The sequence below is a fragment of the Carcharhinus amblyrhynchos genome, chromosome 2 (assembly GCF_965287045.1).
Source record: "Carcharhinus amblyrhynchos chromosome 2, sCarAmb.v2.hapA, whole genome shotgun sequence".
Lineage (NCBI taxonomy): Eukaryota > Metazoa > Chordata > Chondrichthyes > Carcharhiniformes > Carcharhinidae > Carcharhinus > Carcharhinus amblyrhynchos.
In genome coordinates this window covers 6,613,977-6,629,693 of record NC_137325.1, presented here as the reverse complement: position 1 = coordinate 6,629,693, position 15,717 = coordinate 6,613,977, and the positions used below count along the sequence as shown (strand labels likewise).

Genomic DNA, 15,717 nt, shown 5'->3' with positions numbered 1-15,717 from the left:
CATTCCAAATCGCATCACCTCACATTTGTCCAGGTTGAATTCCATCTGCCATCTTTCGGCCCACATCTCTAGCCAATTTATGTCCTGCTGTATCCTCTGACGATCCTCCTCACTATCCTCTACTCTCCCAATTTTTGTATCATCTGCAAAGTTACTAATCAGAGCACCTACATTTTCCTCCAAATCATTTATATATATTATAAACAACAGAGGCCCTAGTACACCACCTGTCACAGATCTTCAGTTAGAAAAGTACCCTTCTACTGCTACTATCTGCTTCTATGCCCAAGTCAGTTTTGTACCCATCTTACCAGTGCACCTCAGGTCCCACATGACTTCACCTTCTGTATCAGCAGCCTGCCATGAGGAACTTTAGTCCATGTATAAAAAATCCATTGCCCTGTCCTGGTCAATTTTTCTTGTCATTTCCTCAAAGAACTCAATCAAGTTTGAGAGACATGACCTCCCCTTCACAACCCATGCTGCCTATCACTAATAAGCCTATTCTCTCCCAGATGAGAGTACACCCTGTCCCCAAGGATCTTCTCCAATAATTTCCCCAGAGGCCTGCAATTTCCTGGATTGTCTCTTCTGCCCTTCTTAAACAAAGGAACAATGTTAGCTACTCTCCAATCCTCTGGTACCTTGCCTGTGGCTGAAGATGATACAAAAATTTTGGCCAAGACCTCAACAATTTCTTCCCTCACATCTCTCAGTATACTGAGATAGATCTTATCTAGCCCTGGGGACTTGTCCACCTCAATGTTTTTCAAAACCTCCAATATTTTCTCCCTTTTTGTCTCAACATAGAACATAGAACATAGAACATTACAGCGCAGAACAGGCCCTTCGGCCCACGATGTTGCGCCGACCAGTTACAAAAACAATGACCCACTAGCCTATACCAATCCCTTTTCGTCCATAAACCTATCCAGAGATCTCTTAAACGCCCCCAAACTAGATGCATTTACAACTGCAGCAGGCAGGGCATTCCAATCCCTCACCACCCGCTGGGTAAAGAACCTACCCCTGACATCCGTCCTGTAGCTACCCCCCCTTAATTTAAAGCCATGCCCCCTCGTGCTAGCTTTCTCCATCCGAGGAAAAAGGCTATCACTATCCACCCTATCTAAACCTCTAATCATCTTATATGTTTCAATAAGATCCCCTCTTAGCCGCCTTCTTTCCAACGAAAACAACCCTAGATCCCTCAGTCTCTCCTCATAGGACCTCCCCACCATACCAGGCAACATCCTAGTAAACCTCCTCTGCACCCTCTCCAACGCCTCCACATCCTTCTTGTAATGCGGGGACCAGAACTGCACACAGTACTCCAAGTGCGGCCGCACTAGAGTAGTGTACAGTTGCAACATTACACTGCGACTCCTAAATTCAATCCCCCTACCAATAAACGCCAAGACACCGTACGCCTTCTTGACAACCTTATCTACTTGATTCCCAACTTTCAGGGATCTATGTACACACACACCTAGATCCCTCTGTTCATCCACATGCCCTACATTGTCAAGATCCTCCTTTCTACACTCACCATATCCTTCTCCTTTGTAAGTACTGATGCAAAGTACTATTTAAGGACCTCGCTCATCTCATCTGGTTCCACACACAAATTCTCTCCACTGTCCTTAAGTGAACCTATCCTTTCCTCAGCTACTCTCTTCCTCCTTATATACCCATAAAAAGCCTTTGGATTCTCCTTAATCCTGCCTGCCAAAGACATTTTATGGTCCCTTTTTGCCTCCTAAGTCCCTGTTTAAGCTCTTTCCTGCTATCTTTGTATCTTCAAGAGCCTTACCCATTTTCAATTTCCTGAAACTTATGTATGCCTCATCCTTTTTCATCAACCTCTCAATCTCTCTAGTCATCTGGGGTTCCCAAATCTTGCCATCTTTATCCTTTATTTTTTACAAGCACATATTTGTGCTGAATTGATAACAACTGACTTTTAAAAGACTCCCACATATCAGATGCAGATTTATCTTCAAACAGCCAGCCCCAGTCTACATTCCCTAGCTCCTGCCTAATACTGTCACAGTTAGCCTTCCCCCAGTACTTTCACTCTAGGACTAATTCTATCCTTTTCTGCAAGTACCTTGAAACTCCCCCCACTGAGACAATTAGCTGTCCAGGCTCGTTTCCCAGAACCAACTTTAAGATAACTCCTTCCCGAGTTGGACCATCTACATAGTGCCTCATGTCCAAGCCCCTGGCACAGAAGGAATCCCAATCTATGTTGGGGGAAGTTAAAATCGCTCATTACAATAACTCTGCTGTTTTTACCTCTTCCCATAATCTGCTGACCTATCAGTTCCTCCACTTCACGCCAGCTGTTGGGAGATCCATAGTACAACCCAACAGTGTGACTGCACCACTCCTGTTGCTGAGTTCTACCCATATGGCCTCACTGCACGATCCCACCAAGATTCCTCCTTCTAGACAGCTGTGACATTCTCCCTAATTGGTAAAGCAACACCCCCACCCCCCATTCTTTTGTCACCCTCTCTATCTTACCTGAAGCATCTAAATCCTGGAATGCTACCAGTCTTGTCCTTCTTTCATCCAAGTCCCCATAATTGCACATCATAGTTCCACGTAGTAATCCGAGTTTAAAGTTCATGCCATACTCCTGGCATTAAAGCAAACTCACCTCAAACCATCTGTCCTGTCATGTTTTGTACACTCTCCATGTTTCATTTCTATTAGCCTTAGTGGACCCATTCACTGAGTTCTCCACAGTCTGTGCTCTGTACTGTGGCCCTTTTTGATTTGTCTTTAGTTTCTCTGCCTTCCATTTTTCCCCATGCTGTCTTTTGTTTCTGTCTCCACTTTACTTCCCACATTGGTTTCCAGCCCCCTCTCATATTAATTTAAACATTCCCCAACAGCACTAACACTTCCCTTAGGGGACTGGTTCCAGTCCTGCCCAGGTGCAGACCATCTGGTTTATACAGGTCCCACCTACCCCAGAAGCGGTTCCAATGTCTCATGAATTTGAAATCACTCCCTCTTGCACCATCCCTCAAGCCACATATTCATCTTAGCTATCCTGACATTCCTACTCTGACTCGCATGTGACACTGGTAGCAATTCTGAGATTATTACCTTTGATGTCCTGCTTTTAAGTTTAACTCCTAACTTCTTAAATTCAGCTGTAGGACCTCATCCCATTTTTTTAAACCTATATTGTGGTGCCTATATGCACCACGACAGCTGGCTGTTCACCCTCTCCCTCTAGAATGCCCTGCAGCCACTCCCAAGACATCCTTGACCTTCGCACCAGGGAGGCAACATACTATGCTGGAATCTCGTTTGCATCCTTATCTGCCATCCTTACTTGGTCTGGCCTACGTGTCAGAGCCACAGCAATGGGATGGCCTAGCAAGTCACTCAGTTCAAGGGCAACTAGGGATTGGCAACAAATGCTGGCTAGCCAGTGATGCCCATGTCCCACAAATAAATAAAAAAACCACAAAGAACAAGCTTCCAGTATTCAAGAAATAAGCTGCTTCCAAGAAGATTTAAAACTTGTTGTGCTAAAATTACTAACCAATCATTAATGAATTTAAGTTTTAAATAGTATTATACTTCACTGCACTGATGGATGAACAAATCTAGCTCTCAAAAAACTACAATTTTGTTTTATATTTACCAGTGGAAACTTAATAACTGCAGCATGCTGCTTAAATATTCAAGCTGTCAAAGCATGGCACGTGGAGATTTAAAAATAAATAGATGGTGGCTATTTGAGAATGCCAAAAAAAAATTAAGATAGATATCTTTACTCTTTTGGGTAATTGAAGAGAACACCTATTTTTAAAAACTATCTAGATCAGGCCAATTATATTCAAAGTAGTATTTTAGTTGTTGATATTGCACATCTATAAATCAGTAGCATATAAAACAAGGAGAATTTTCTCAAAAAAAAGAGGGTCTGAATTGAACGTAGAAGGCTGAGCACAACCTCAACTGTAACCGTGGGAACGTTGGACTGGCCACAGGAAGTAACATGGGCCTTCAAAAGGGCCTTTTATTTGAAGTTTCAGGTTATTCACATTGCTGCTCTTAATTGCCAAATGGAAAGGTCTTGTAAAAGACAATTATAAAAAAGTAACTTCACTCCATTCACACAAATACTTTTAAAACCTAGAGAAGCTTAAACATGCTGATATTTGAAATGATAGGATAGTCAAATTAAATAATCAAGCAAAGACAAATAAAATTGAGAATTATGTTTCAGGATCAACTTATTAAGATTTGTATAAAAGAAAGACCATTGTTAATAGTTTTGTTCATCCATCAATGCAGTAAAGTTTCATACTATTTAAAACACAATGATTAATGATTGGTTAGCAATTCTAGCCTATATTTTCGCAGAACATGTCTTAAGTCTTCTTGGAAACAGCTTATTTCTCTCTACTGGAAGCTTGCACTTAGTAGTGTTAATCTAGCTGCTGCTTACCAGTGTTGTAAAAAGCCATTCAGTTAAATACATGGTTCAGAAAATACATTGGAGGCTAGTCACAGTAACTTATGCACACGTTTCGAATGTAATCCAAAAAGGAAGCAAATTACATCTAGCCAGTGTTTTCAATGGCTGTTCATTTTGTCATCATTTTCAAAGAAATACAGTTTTTATATCACAATAGACAGAAAAAGTATGACATCAGTACAGTCATCTTGCAAGATGACAAGGACATTGTAGATCTGCAGTTTAACAATTGCCATTACAAAATTTACGTTAAAAAAAACTCACACCACAAGTTAACTATGGAGAAAGCACATCTTCTTTCCTCCCTCAAAGGAAAAGTGCACATCTTTTGGTTCCCTACTTCTTGCTCACTTAGATTTCAATATATTTTCTCAGCTGCTCTTTCATTGTATTTTTAGGTAAAAACAAATGCCAATCTTTGGTAGATGATAAAGTCAATGACAAAATTGCAATTATTCACACATATTCAGTAACTAAGGATTACATGACATGCTCACTGAAGTTCCGTATGTGTGCACACGGTGCAAGTGACTTGCATACCAAAAATGCTTTGTGTAGTGTAAAATTAGCACATCAAACTCATTTAAATGCTCACTGTGGCTCAGCCAAATGAAGCCAGTAGTAGCTGTATCAGGAAGATCCCATACCTTATTTTTGGTCTGTACTGAGTTAGCTGCATTCAACGAATGAAATAGCAAGATTTAATTTGCAATGGGGAAACAACATCAAGGCTTCTGCTTCTAACTAATTTCATTCCCTGCTGGAAGTCCATTAGGTGCTGGGTGTGGACAGCTGTGCAGAGGGACCTGGGGGTCCTCGTGCATGAGTCGCAAAAACCCAATCTGCAGGTGCAGCAGGTGATCAAGAAGGCGAATGGAATGCTGGCCTTTATAACGAGGAGGATAGAACATAAAAGTAGGGAGGTCTTGCTACAACTGTACAGGGTACTGGTGAGGCCGCAGCTGGAGTACTGTGTGCAGTTTTGGTCGCAGCACTTGCGCAAGGATATATTGGCCTTGGAGGGAGTGCAGAGGAGGTTCACTAGGCTGATACCAGAGATGAGGGGGTTGGACTATGAAGAGAGACTAAATAGACTGGGTCTGTACTCGTTGGAGTTTAGAAGGATGAGGAAGGATCTTACAGAGACGTATAAGATAATGAAGGGGATGGATAGAGTAGAGATAGAGAGATTCTTCCTGCTTAGAAAGGATAGCAGGACTAGAGGGCACAGCCTCAAGATAAGAGGGGGGGCAGTTTAGATCAGAGTTGAGGAGGAACTTCTTCACTCAAAGGGTGGTGAATCTCTGGAATTCTCTGCCTGTTGAAGTGGTGGAGGCTACCTCGCTGAATATATTTAAGTCATGGGTAGACAGGTTTTTGATAGACATGGGAATTAAGGGTTATGGGGAGAAAGCGTGGAAGTGGAACTGATCCACTTCAGATCAGCCATGATCTTATTGAATGGCAGGGCAGGCTCGAAGGGCTAGATGGCCTACTCCTGCTCCTATTTCTTACGTTCTTATGTTTCTGTGCTTTTGAAGAAATACTGTAGCTCAAGAAAGATTTATCTTCAGGAGGGAAAGGAAGAAAACTGGTAGGAAAAAAACTGCTTATCTGCACATTCCAATCATTACAATAATATAGCTTATGGCTCAATTTTCTGGATTTGTTTTATCACCAAAGGACCTCATCTGCCATTTATGCATGCAGGGAAATCCCAATCATAGCAGCCACAATTATGTTTGTTGTTTGTAAAATCATGGGTACCACCCATAATTTCCCATTATGGTGACCTAGCAGGTGAGGTTACTTGCTGGCAAGCCAACTCAGGATGCTGCCTCCTGGGTATCCAGCATTAAAACTTAATGAGATTTGTAGTCAATAACTCTGAACAAAATCACCAGACTTGTAAATGCTTGTTTGTCACATGTAAAATTCATATTTGTGGCAGTTATGGTCTTCAGTTAACACGGTAGTGCCTAACAACTATTTTGAATACATTAAGGAGAGGTTATAAACTGTTAAACTTTCAATAACCTTTTTAACCAGAACAACTTGTCCAAAGTATACCTCATTGGACATAAGTTTTAAGCACACAAGTAGTGTTGGTAGCAAGTTTCTTGAATGAAAGGCAGATTTTAATTACGCAAATTTAAAAAGGTTCTGGAGATTTAAAATCACTTCAGCAGAGGCTTCAAAATTAACACCAAACCCCACAAAGGAATCAGAGAATGAGTGCCCTAAACCAAGATTCTACACAAACGGCTTACATAGCATTATAGTATTGACGGCAAAATGCCACAAAACATGGACAAAATTATCTGAGCAATTCAACTCTGCAACCACACAATAATTTAACCAATTTTTAAGAGTCATCTTAATCAAGCATTTTGTTTCTGCCCGTTTCCCCCTTCAGTGACACATTAAGAAAATTCAACATGGACTGCAGCGATTCAAGAAGGCAGCTCGCCACTATTTTCTCAAGGGCAACTAGAGATGGGCAATAAATGCTGGCCAGCCAGCAAGGTCCATGTGCCACAGGTGAGTTAAAAAAATGTAATTTTGTAAAAACTAATGCTTATTAAAACTTTCATTCTTGATTACAATATAAATGTTGATTATACAAAAATACTTGCTTCCTGTAAAGTCAATGCACTTGTTGGGGTGTAAAAACTCACTCAGCATCTTTTGCTTAGATCAATAATAAATTATTGGTCCATAAAATCCTTCACTAAAATAACAGTAGCAAAAGACGTGTAAAAAAAATAATTTAATCAACCGTCCCCAGGTTCTGGCAATTTGCAACACATTGCCTCAAATACAGAGCATTTAAAGTACTCTTAGTTCAGCACTCTGGTCCTAAAATGTAGTTCATATTAACAACAATTCAAATATAACACATGCAATTTGAGGACTTTACAAAAAAAATCTACAAAATTAAGCAGTAGTCAGCAGGAAGAGAATACATTGTAGGTGACTGCAAACATGAAAAAAGGCACACTGGGGAGGGAAAAATATATTTGAATATTGTTTCTAAATTTAGCTGGGAAAAGAGCGAAACGGGTTTATTTTACTTTGTTGCCATTTCTCAAAAAATAAATTCAACCTTTCACAGCTATATTTTTCACGGTCAACTAACTTAATTGAAACTATATAACAGTGAGACAGACGTACTCATTTCTGTGGTGTAACAACTAATACGTTACACATCATATGCAATTACACTTATAGCTGTATTATATCCAATATCCTATTGAAACTAAGTCACCTGTGACAAGGGAGTTATTGATTAAGTTGCACCCTTCTGTACGTTCTTGAATCAAAGTATGCTTTATGAGATTGAAACCTAAGACCGTAGGTCTCCTGGGCACCTAGACAGCAACTAATAATGATTGTAGAAAAAAAAAATAGGAATTGCCAGACCAGTTTGCTTTCTGCCACCCCAGTAGTTGTATGATACAAGTATTGGCATTATGGTCACAGCAATCAATCTCTACCAATTAATTAATCTACAACAGACCTAAACACAAGGTAAAGAAAATCCCAGTGAAAGAGAGCCAAGGTCACCTGCCCTCCCATGCATGCTACGCTCACCATATCAGATCTCAAATTACTCATACTGAATCCCAAAATATAATTTTGTGAAAGAAATTTACATTTGAATTAATCTGTGGTAGCTGCTTCCACTGTTTCCATAGGGAACCCCTTCTGTAGATTAACCACTCCCTGAAATATTGGGTCTATTGTTCTGCAGCAGCCACATTTAAAAATTGTGGTTTTGCGCTCCCATTAGTCTGAACGCCAAGAACATACCCCTGTTTAGAAAAATAATTCAGATACCCTGTCCTTGTTCTAGTTTAAATATAGTTCTATGTTAATACACAGATTTAAGATTTAACTAATGCAACATAATTTTAAAATTGTCAAATGAGTTGAGTACTAAATTTTTGAAAAACACGATGTGTGTATAATAGTCCTCCTTAAACACACACTTTTGGCACTTAAGAATTTCAAATTAAAAGTGTATCCACATGTCTTTGCAAGAGCGCACAGCAAAGAAGCTCAAGATTGTTCAGCGGTTCAGCCACTGGACACATGTTGCAGATGAATAAAGCTAATGTTTGAATACGCCAAAGTAACATCCCTTCAAAAGAAAAATATGTCAGCACTGACAATCAAGCATTTATTTTTCTGGAGCTTCAGGAAAGCTTACTGGTGTGGATCAATGACAATGGAACTGTTCTGCAACGGAAACAAATCAGATTACCCTCAGTGATGACAATTACGCTGTTTGATGAATTTGAAGATATGCAAAATAAAGTAGCAAGTCTGAGGGTTTGAAGTGTTTTAGAAGCCAGCAAAGGCTACCAAAAAGTTTATAAAAAGGGGAGAAAATAGAATGAGTGTAACTGGCTAGGAATATAAAACCATATTGTAAAGGGCTGTTATAAGTATATAAAAATGAAGACAGAGTAACTAATGTAAACATCTCATGATAGGGAACAAGGAAATGGCAGAGATATTGAACAAATATTTTGTATGCCTTCACAGTAGAAGACACAAGTTTCACACCAGAATAGACAATAACCTAGGGGCTAAAAAGAGTAAGGAAATTAATGTCAGCAGAGATAAAGTATTAGCAAAACAAAAGTACTAAAATTCAATAAATGCCCAGGTCCTGACATCCTATACCTCATCATTCCAAAATATATAGCTGCAGGTATAATAGATGTGCTAGCTATGACGTTCCAGAGCCCTCAGACTCGGGAATGGTCCCACTAGACTGGAAGCTGGCAAATTTTACGCTGCTTTTCAAGGAGGGAGAAGAGTGAACTTTTGGCCAATTAGTCCAATATCGGTTGTTGGGAAAATGCTGGAATCTATTATTAAGGAAGTTTTAACAATGCATTATAAAAAGCATAGTATGATTATAATGAGTCAACACGATTTTACTAAAGGAAATCGTACTTGACAAATTTGAAGATGTAACTGGAAGGGTAGATAGAGGAGTACAAGTAGATATGGCATACCTGAATTTCTAAAAGGATTTCAGTAAGGGGGCACACAAAAGGTTAAGGTAAGGACTCATGGAGCAGAGGACAATATATCAGCACGGTTGGAGGACTGGTTAATGGATAGAAAATAGGGTGCACAAATGGGGCTTTTTCAAATTAGCAACCAGTGAATAGTACAGTGCCGCAAGGTTTAGCGCTGAGGCCTCAGCTTTTTATAATCTATTTTTAAAACTTGGGTGAAGAGACAAAGAGCAATATATTTAACTTTGCTGATGATACCAAGCTAAATGGAAAGCTAAGTTGCAGAGAGGACACAGAGACTGCAGAAGGATACGGACAGGGTAGGTGAGTGGGCAACAAGATGACAGATGGAATGTAGTATAGGGTGGCATGAAGTATTCACAATGGCCGTAAAAATAAAAAATATTTTAAAAAGGTGAGAAACTCAAGTGTTGATGTTCAAAGGGGCTTTGGTGTGCTTGTATAAGGAACACAAAGTCAGCATGCGAGTGCAGCAAGCAATTAGGAAGGCAAATTATATATTGGCCTTTATTACATGGGGATTGAAGTTAAAGAATAAAATGTCTTGTTACAGTTGTGCAGAGTTTTGGCAAGACAGCCAAACTAGAGTACAGAGTGCAGTTTTGGCCCAAACATTCAAGAAGGGATGTAAGTGCATTGGCAGCAATAAAAGTTTGTACTGAGAGAGAGAGAGTCTATCTTTGATAAGGCGGAGTATATTGGGTTTATGAACTCTGAGGTTTAGAAGAACGAGTGTTGATCTCATTGAAACCTCCGAAAATCTCATAGGGTTTGATAAGATGGATACCTAAGATTGTTTCTATCGGTTGGGGAATCTAAAAGATGAGAGCACAGTCTCAGAATAAGGGACTAATCAATTAGGACTATGATGTGGAAATGTTACTCCACTCAAAGGGTTGTGAATGCTTCATCTTTGAAAACATTCAAGACTGGGATAGAGAGATTTTTGGTGTCTCAAGGAATTGAGAGATGGAGAGTGGGCAGAAAAATGGCGTCAAAGCCCACGATCAGCCAGGACCATACTGAATAGCAGTGCAGGCTCAAATGGGCCATATGTTTTGTTCCTATTTCTTATGTTCTTACAATTACTGATTTTGCACTTTCATCTTTTTTTTATTGCATTTTAAGTCGTTCAACAAAAATTCATTCTTGTATTTCCAAGTATCTAGCAAGATTTTCATTTGAGCACACACAATTCTTAGCATTTTCAAAAGCAAAAAAGCAAATAAATTTCATAATAACACGAAGATTATATACAAAAAAACATTCAGATGCGCATCTAATTGATTTAGATAAATGATGTTTGAACGAACATACTTGTGGGCTTTTAAATCACAGAATTCTTCACAGCACTTTACCAATGACATGAGCTAATCAGAACCACGGTAATATAAATGACTTGCATTAATAGCACATTACCAAAGTTCTACTGGTACACTTATAGTTATGATCTGGTGAACTGAGATATTTCTTCCATAGAGTGATGTAAAATTTATGCTAGGTGATGATATAGTTCAATAACATTGTCATATTATTTGCTTTGAATATATCTACATGCCAAGTGCGGCACAAATTGTAGATAGTGCAAATAAGCCTGATACTTATGTCTGGGACATTGTCATGTTTTCATGCAAAGCACAAGATCACTGATCATGTGGGTGGAAGTGTTATTTTACATTCCTGAAGTACGTAATAACCATCTGTAGTGATGATAAGGCTCATAACAGTCACCAGTGCAGTCAGCTATCCCCAGCACGAGCACCTTTTGTGCAGCACATTCTGGAAGTGAGTCAAGCAGTTTCACTGCATTATTTAAACCCTTAACAGAAACAGCATTATGCACTAAAACAGAAACATTTGAAACACTCTTGAATGCCAATTCAACTGCACAAACATATAAGGGGCAACGCATCCAAATAAAAAGCATGTACTGAGAGGCATATAATGCTCCACTGTGGGTGTGATTATGGTTTTAATTCACGAGCACAGCAACAAAATACAACTAATTCACTTGTGTCTCTCCATCAGTGCCATTTTCCTTTTAAAACCTTGACGTGTATGATATGTATGATGTCCTATATCTATTAAAAACATATTGATGCTGCTTTGAAGCATTTTTTCATTTTGGTTAAACAATTGTCAATGGTTTTAAAATCACCCTACTTGATATATCATAAACATTAAAAACAATGTCTCACCTCACTACAAGTTATGGACTACTGCAATTAACACTTTGTAAGCACCTGCACCCATAACTTCAAATACTACTTAAAAGATGTTTGCAAACTAAGTGACTACAGTCAAGTATTTCTCATTTTCCCTTCTTTCCAGAAGAAAAACAAAAATATATATGATCAGTATTTATTATTTTGAATAAATGAAAATTCTAAATGGCTCCTGAATATTTTTACTACACAGGTTTAACAATTTGAAGGTTTCTCCGAGTATGTATTCGACATGAGAAACGTTAGCGAATTTCAGGCAGTACAAGTAACGTTCTAATTTTGCTTTAGAAAAGCAAGTTCAAGTGTACTGATCTATAATCTAACAATCATACCTGCATAAAATCGAATCAGGCAACCGATTTCAACATCCATTCCCTCCTCTTGCACCCTACAAGGATCTTTAAATCCCAGTTTAAAGAGGTACTCGTTTTGAATTTCAAGGGGGCTTTCATGCGGCTCCAGCCTCCTGGTAGTTTCGCCATGAAGTTGCACATAGACCATCGACGTGAACAAGCCATCAGCTGCTCCCACTCTCGCAGCGCTAGGGATCGACGACTTCAGCCTGCTATCATCCAGAAGTCCCTGTCTGCCAGTCAGGAGGCCACGCTTCAATTCAGACCTGTCCACATATTCTACCTTGACCATAGCATCACTTATGGCATTGCCATTTTCGTTTTCATTACTTGCTGTGATGCTGTCCAGTGAAGGTCTACGCCTTGCAGCAACATTGTCCACAGCCAACAACTTGAAAGAACTGTTTAACAATTTGAGTTGATTGGTGTTACTATCCAACAAGGACTTGTGCCTGTTAATTTCGGAATCAGACTTTGCTCCTTCTCTGGCGGTGACTGGTGCTATGTACACCTGCCTGGTGTTCACAGTATTCACTTCCTTCTGTGTGGCATTCTGATTATCCAGTGAAGTCCCAAACCTGGTATGAATAGTAGTGTCTTTCCCGCTCCGGATGATATCAGTATTTGAGTGTTGCCCGGCACTGGCAGCAGTGCCTAGACACAATCCTGTTTTTCCATGAGCAGCGATGCACGCGTGTCCTTGCTTGTTAGCAGCAATGTCTGGCGACCTGGTGTTCAGGATATCGGAATGCCCTGGCCTGGCCAAAGAGACATGTCCTCCGGACCTGGCGCCGATGCCCCTCAGCGTCCCCACTCTGCCAGGGCCAATGCTGTCCAGGGGCGCAATGCCTGCGCCATCTGCCTTTGCCATGCCCCCGGCTTGGTTAGGCTGCAGCAACCTGGCGGCCACCTCGGCGGCCGTGGTGTCCAGGGTGCAGGTGACAGGTCGCAGGTAAGAGGACATGTGCCTGTCGTAGAGATGCAGGCAGCCCCGCTGCACATCCGCCCGCACCCAGTCGCGGTCGGCCGCCGTCAGCCGGCTGCCCGGCATCTTCCTGCGGTCCAAGCTGCGGCCGTGGCCGCCAGCCGGGCTGCTGCTGCTGCTGGTAGTGGCGGCCGTGGCCGAGAGGTTCCTCCTCAGCCTCCTCCTGGACAGCAGGGAGTCGGAGTTGTTGTTCCAGCTCTGGTTACCGGGCTTGGGGTGAGGGAGTGAGGCGCTGGAGGAGGAAGACGGCGGCGGCACTCGCCCCCCTCCTCCTTCCCGACAGGAATCCACCCGCTGCAACTCCATGGCGCTGCCTTTCAGCCGCGCACTTTTACACCTCGACACCGCCGAGCAGTCCCTGCGGAGATCGCGGACCAGGGCGCCTTCCATGTTGCCCCGAGTGTTGTTGTTTGTGCCCCCCTTCCCTCTCTCACACACACACACAAACAGGCGAAACAAAATTAAGGTGCAATATCCTTCGCGATCTTTGTCCCCTTCAAAAGCCAGCCGAAGACCTGTCGCCTTTCGTGGATTCCAGACCGAATGACAGCATTCTTAGGAAGTGTCACTGGCTCGCTCTCTCTCTCTCTCTCACTCTCCCTCTCTCCGCTCCCTCCCTCAGCGACTCCAGCTTCCCATCGCCATTACTGAGTGGAATAGGCGCGAGCGGGCGGACTGCACCGAGAGCGAGAGGGCGGCCTCATGAATAATTCAGCAGCTCGCGCCCCCAACGGCTCCACCCTCATGAATAACCATCACCCCCTCCTCCCCGCCCCCTCCCTCCTTTTTATTATTCTTTTACATACAAAATAACGATTTTTTTTGAAGAACGGTGTGATACATAAAAGAAAAAGAAGAAAAAAAATCATCTCGGGCGTTTGTTTTTATCCCCCCCTTCCCTCCCCTCTGTGTGGAGGGGCGGGGCTACGTCGCTAAATATTCATGTAGCCTCGCACCCAGCCGTTGAGCCGCTGCCCCTCCCTGTGCAGGGCAGCCCCGGCGCGTAGAGCGTTTCGGGAGGTGTAGTCCTTCAGGGAGAATTAAACTTTCTCTCGCCGCGGCGGGAGGCACAGGCGAACTACAGTTCCCGTCGGTAGGCGCGCGTTTCTACGCGCACGCATGCCCGCCACCTCCTCGGCCATCCAAGATGTTGATTTGCTTCCTCTCCGTCCTGTTAGTGAGGTAGACGTTTTTTAAAAGAGAGGCGCTCAACCTGTACCCTTCAAATCGGATCTGAGGATCGAATCATTACGCCTTACGTAAGAGGAATAAGTGGAAATTTCCACATTCAAGATTTGCCCACTGGATCCATCTTTTATTGCAAAGTTCATTTGACAACTGTTGGTGGCTCAAACCAACCCAGACCTAGGAACCAACGCCCCCTCCCCCCCCCCCCAACCATCACCACCCCCTCATCCCCGCCAACCCTGGAATCCACCCCAACCACCATTGGAATCTATCACCCCGGAGACCCCGTCACCCACCTCCTCCTCAAACCCATCCCTGGGAACCATCCCCACTCCATCCAACCACCCCTAGAATCTACCACTCTGGAGATCCAAAGACGTGCAGAGTCCAAAGATGTGCGGGTTAGGCTGATTGGCCGTGCTAAGAAATTGCCCCATAGTGTCTAGGGATGTGTAGGTTAGAGGGATTAGTGGGTATAATGTGTAGGGATAAGGGTGTAGGGCCTGGGTGGGATTGTGTTCGGTGCGGGCTCAATGGGCCGAAGGGCCTCTTTCTGCACTATAGAGTTCTATGGTTCTATAGATCCCGTCACCCACCTCCCCCTCAAAACCGTCCCTGGGAACCATCCCCACTCCATCCAAACACCCCTGGAATCTACCACTCTGGAGACCCCATCACTCTCTTCCCCCTCAAAACCATCCCTGGAAACCATCCCCACTCCATCCAACCACCCCTGGAATCTACCACACTGGAGACCCCATCAACCCCCTCCCCCTCAAAACCATTCCTGGAAACCACCCCCACTTCATCCAACCATCCCTGGAAACTACCACCCTGGAGATCATTATCAGTGTCCACGAACCCACCCCTCTTCCCAGCCCTGTAAATCACCCCATTCGCCAGCCCCCAACCACCTCTGGAACCCACCACACACCCCAAACCATCCCTAGAACCCACTCCTTTTCCGAACCATCTCTGGAAACCATGTCATTCACCTCCCATAACCCCCCCACCCCAAACATCTGGAACCCACCATATCATCCCTGGAACCCATTCCCCCCTCCCCATCCACGTCCCTGGAATCCACTGCTAACCATTCCCCCACCTCCCCCCACTGATAGTAACTCCTCCCCACTTAGAACAGCCCCACTGCTAGGAAGCCCCCAAACCAGAAATCTCCACCCACGAGAAACCCCCACCTCCAACCACAATCCACCCACCTCGGTTTTGGAATATTTGCTGGCTTTATTAATGCACGTTTGACAATCCTACGCACTTGTTCTTAGTGAATCAAACACTTGACACCCGTGCAGTATCTGGAACAAGTTTTTTTTCCAAAAATATACTTTATTCATAAAAATCTCAATTAAAACATTGCAAGTCTACATGTCTATAAATTGCA

At 42.6% G+C, this 15,717-nt stretch overlaps 1 protein-coding gene across 1 annotated transcript in view; it reads right to left on the bottom strand.

Moving 5' to 3' along the window:
• The window catches only part of phlpp1 (PH domain and leucine rich repeat protein phosphatase 1), a 175,515-nt gene extending 161,713 nt beyond the window's left edge, over positions 1-13,802 (bottom strand). Inside the window, exon 1 of the mRNA XM_080201708.1 lies at positions 12,122-13,802. Coding sequence (XP_080057834.1) covers positions 12,122-13,517 — 1,396 coding nt within the window. The 5' untranslated portion in view covers positions 13,518-13,802. The remainder of the gene's footprint in view (positions 1-12,121) is intronic.
• Positions 13,803-15,717: the final 1,915 nt, after the last annotated feature.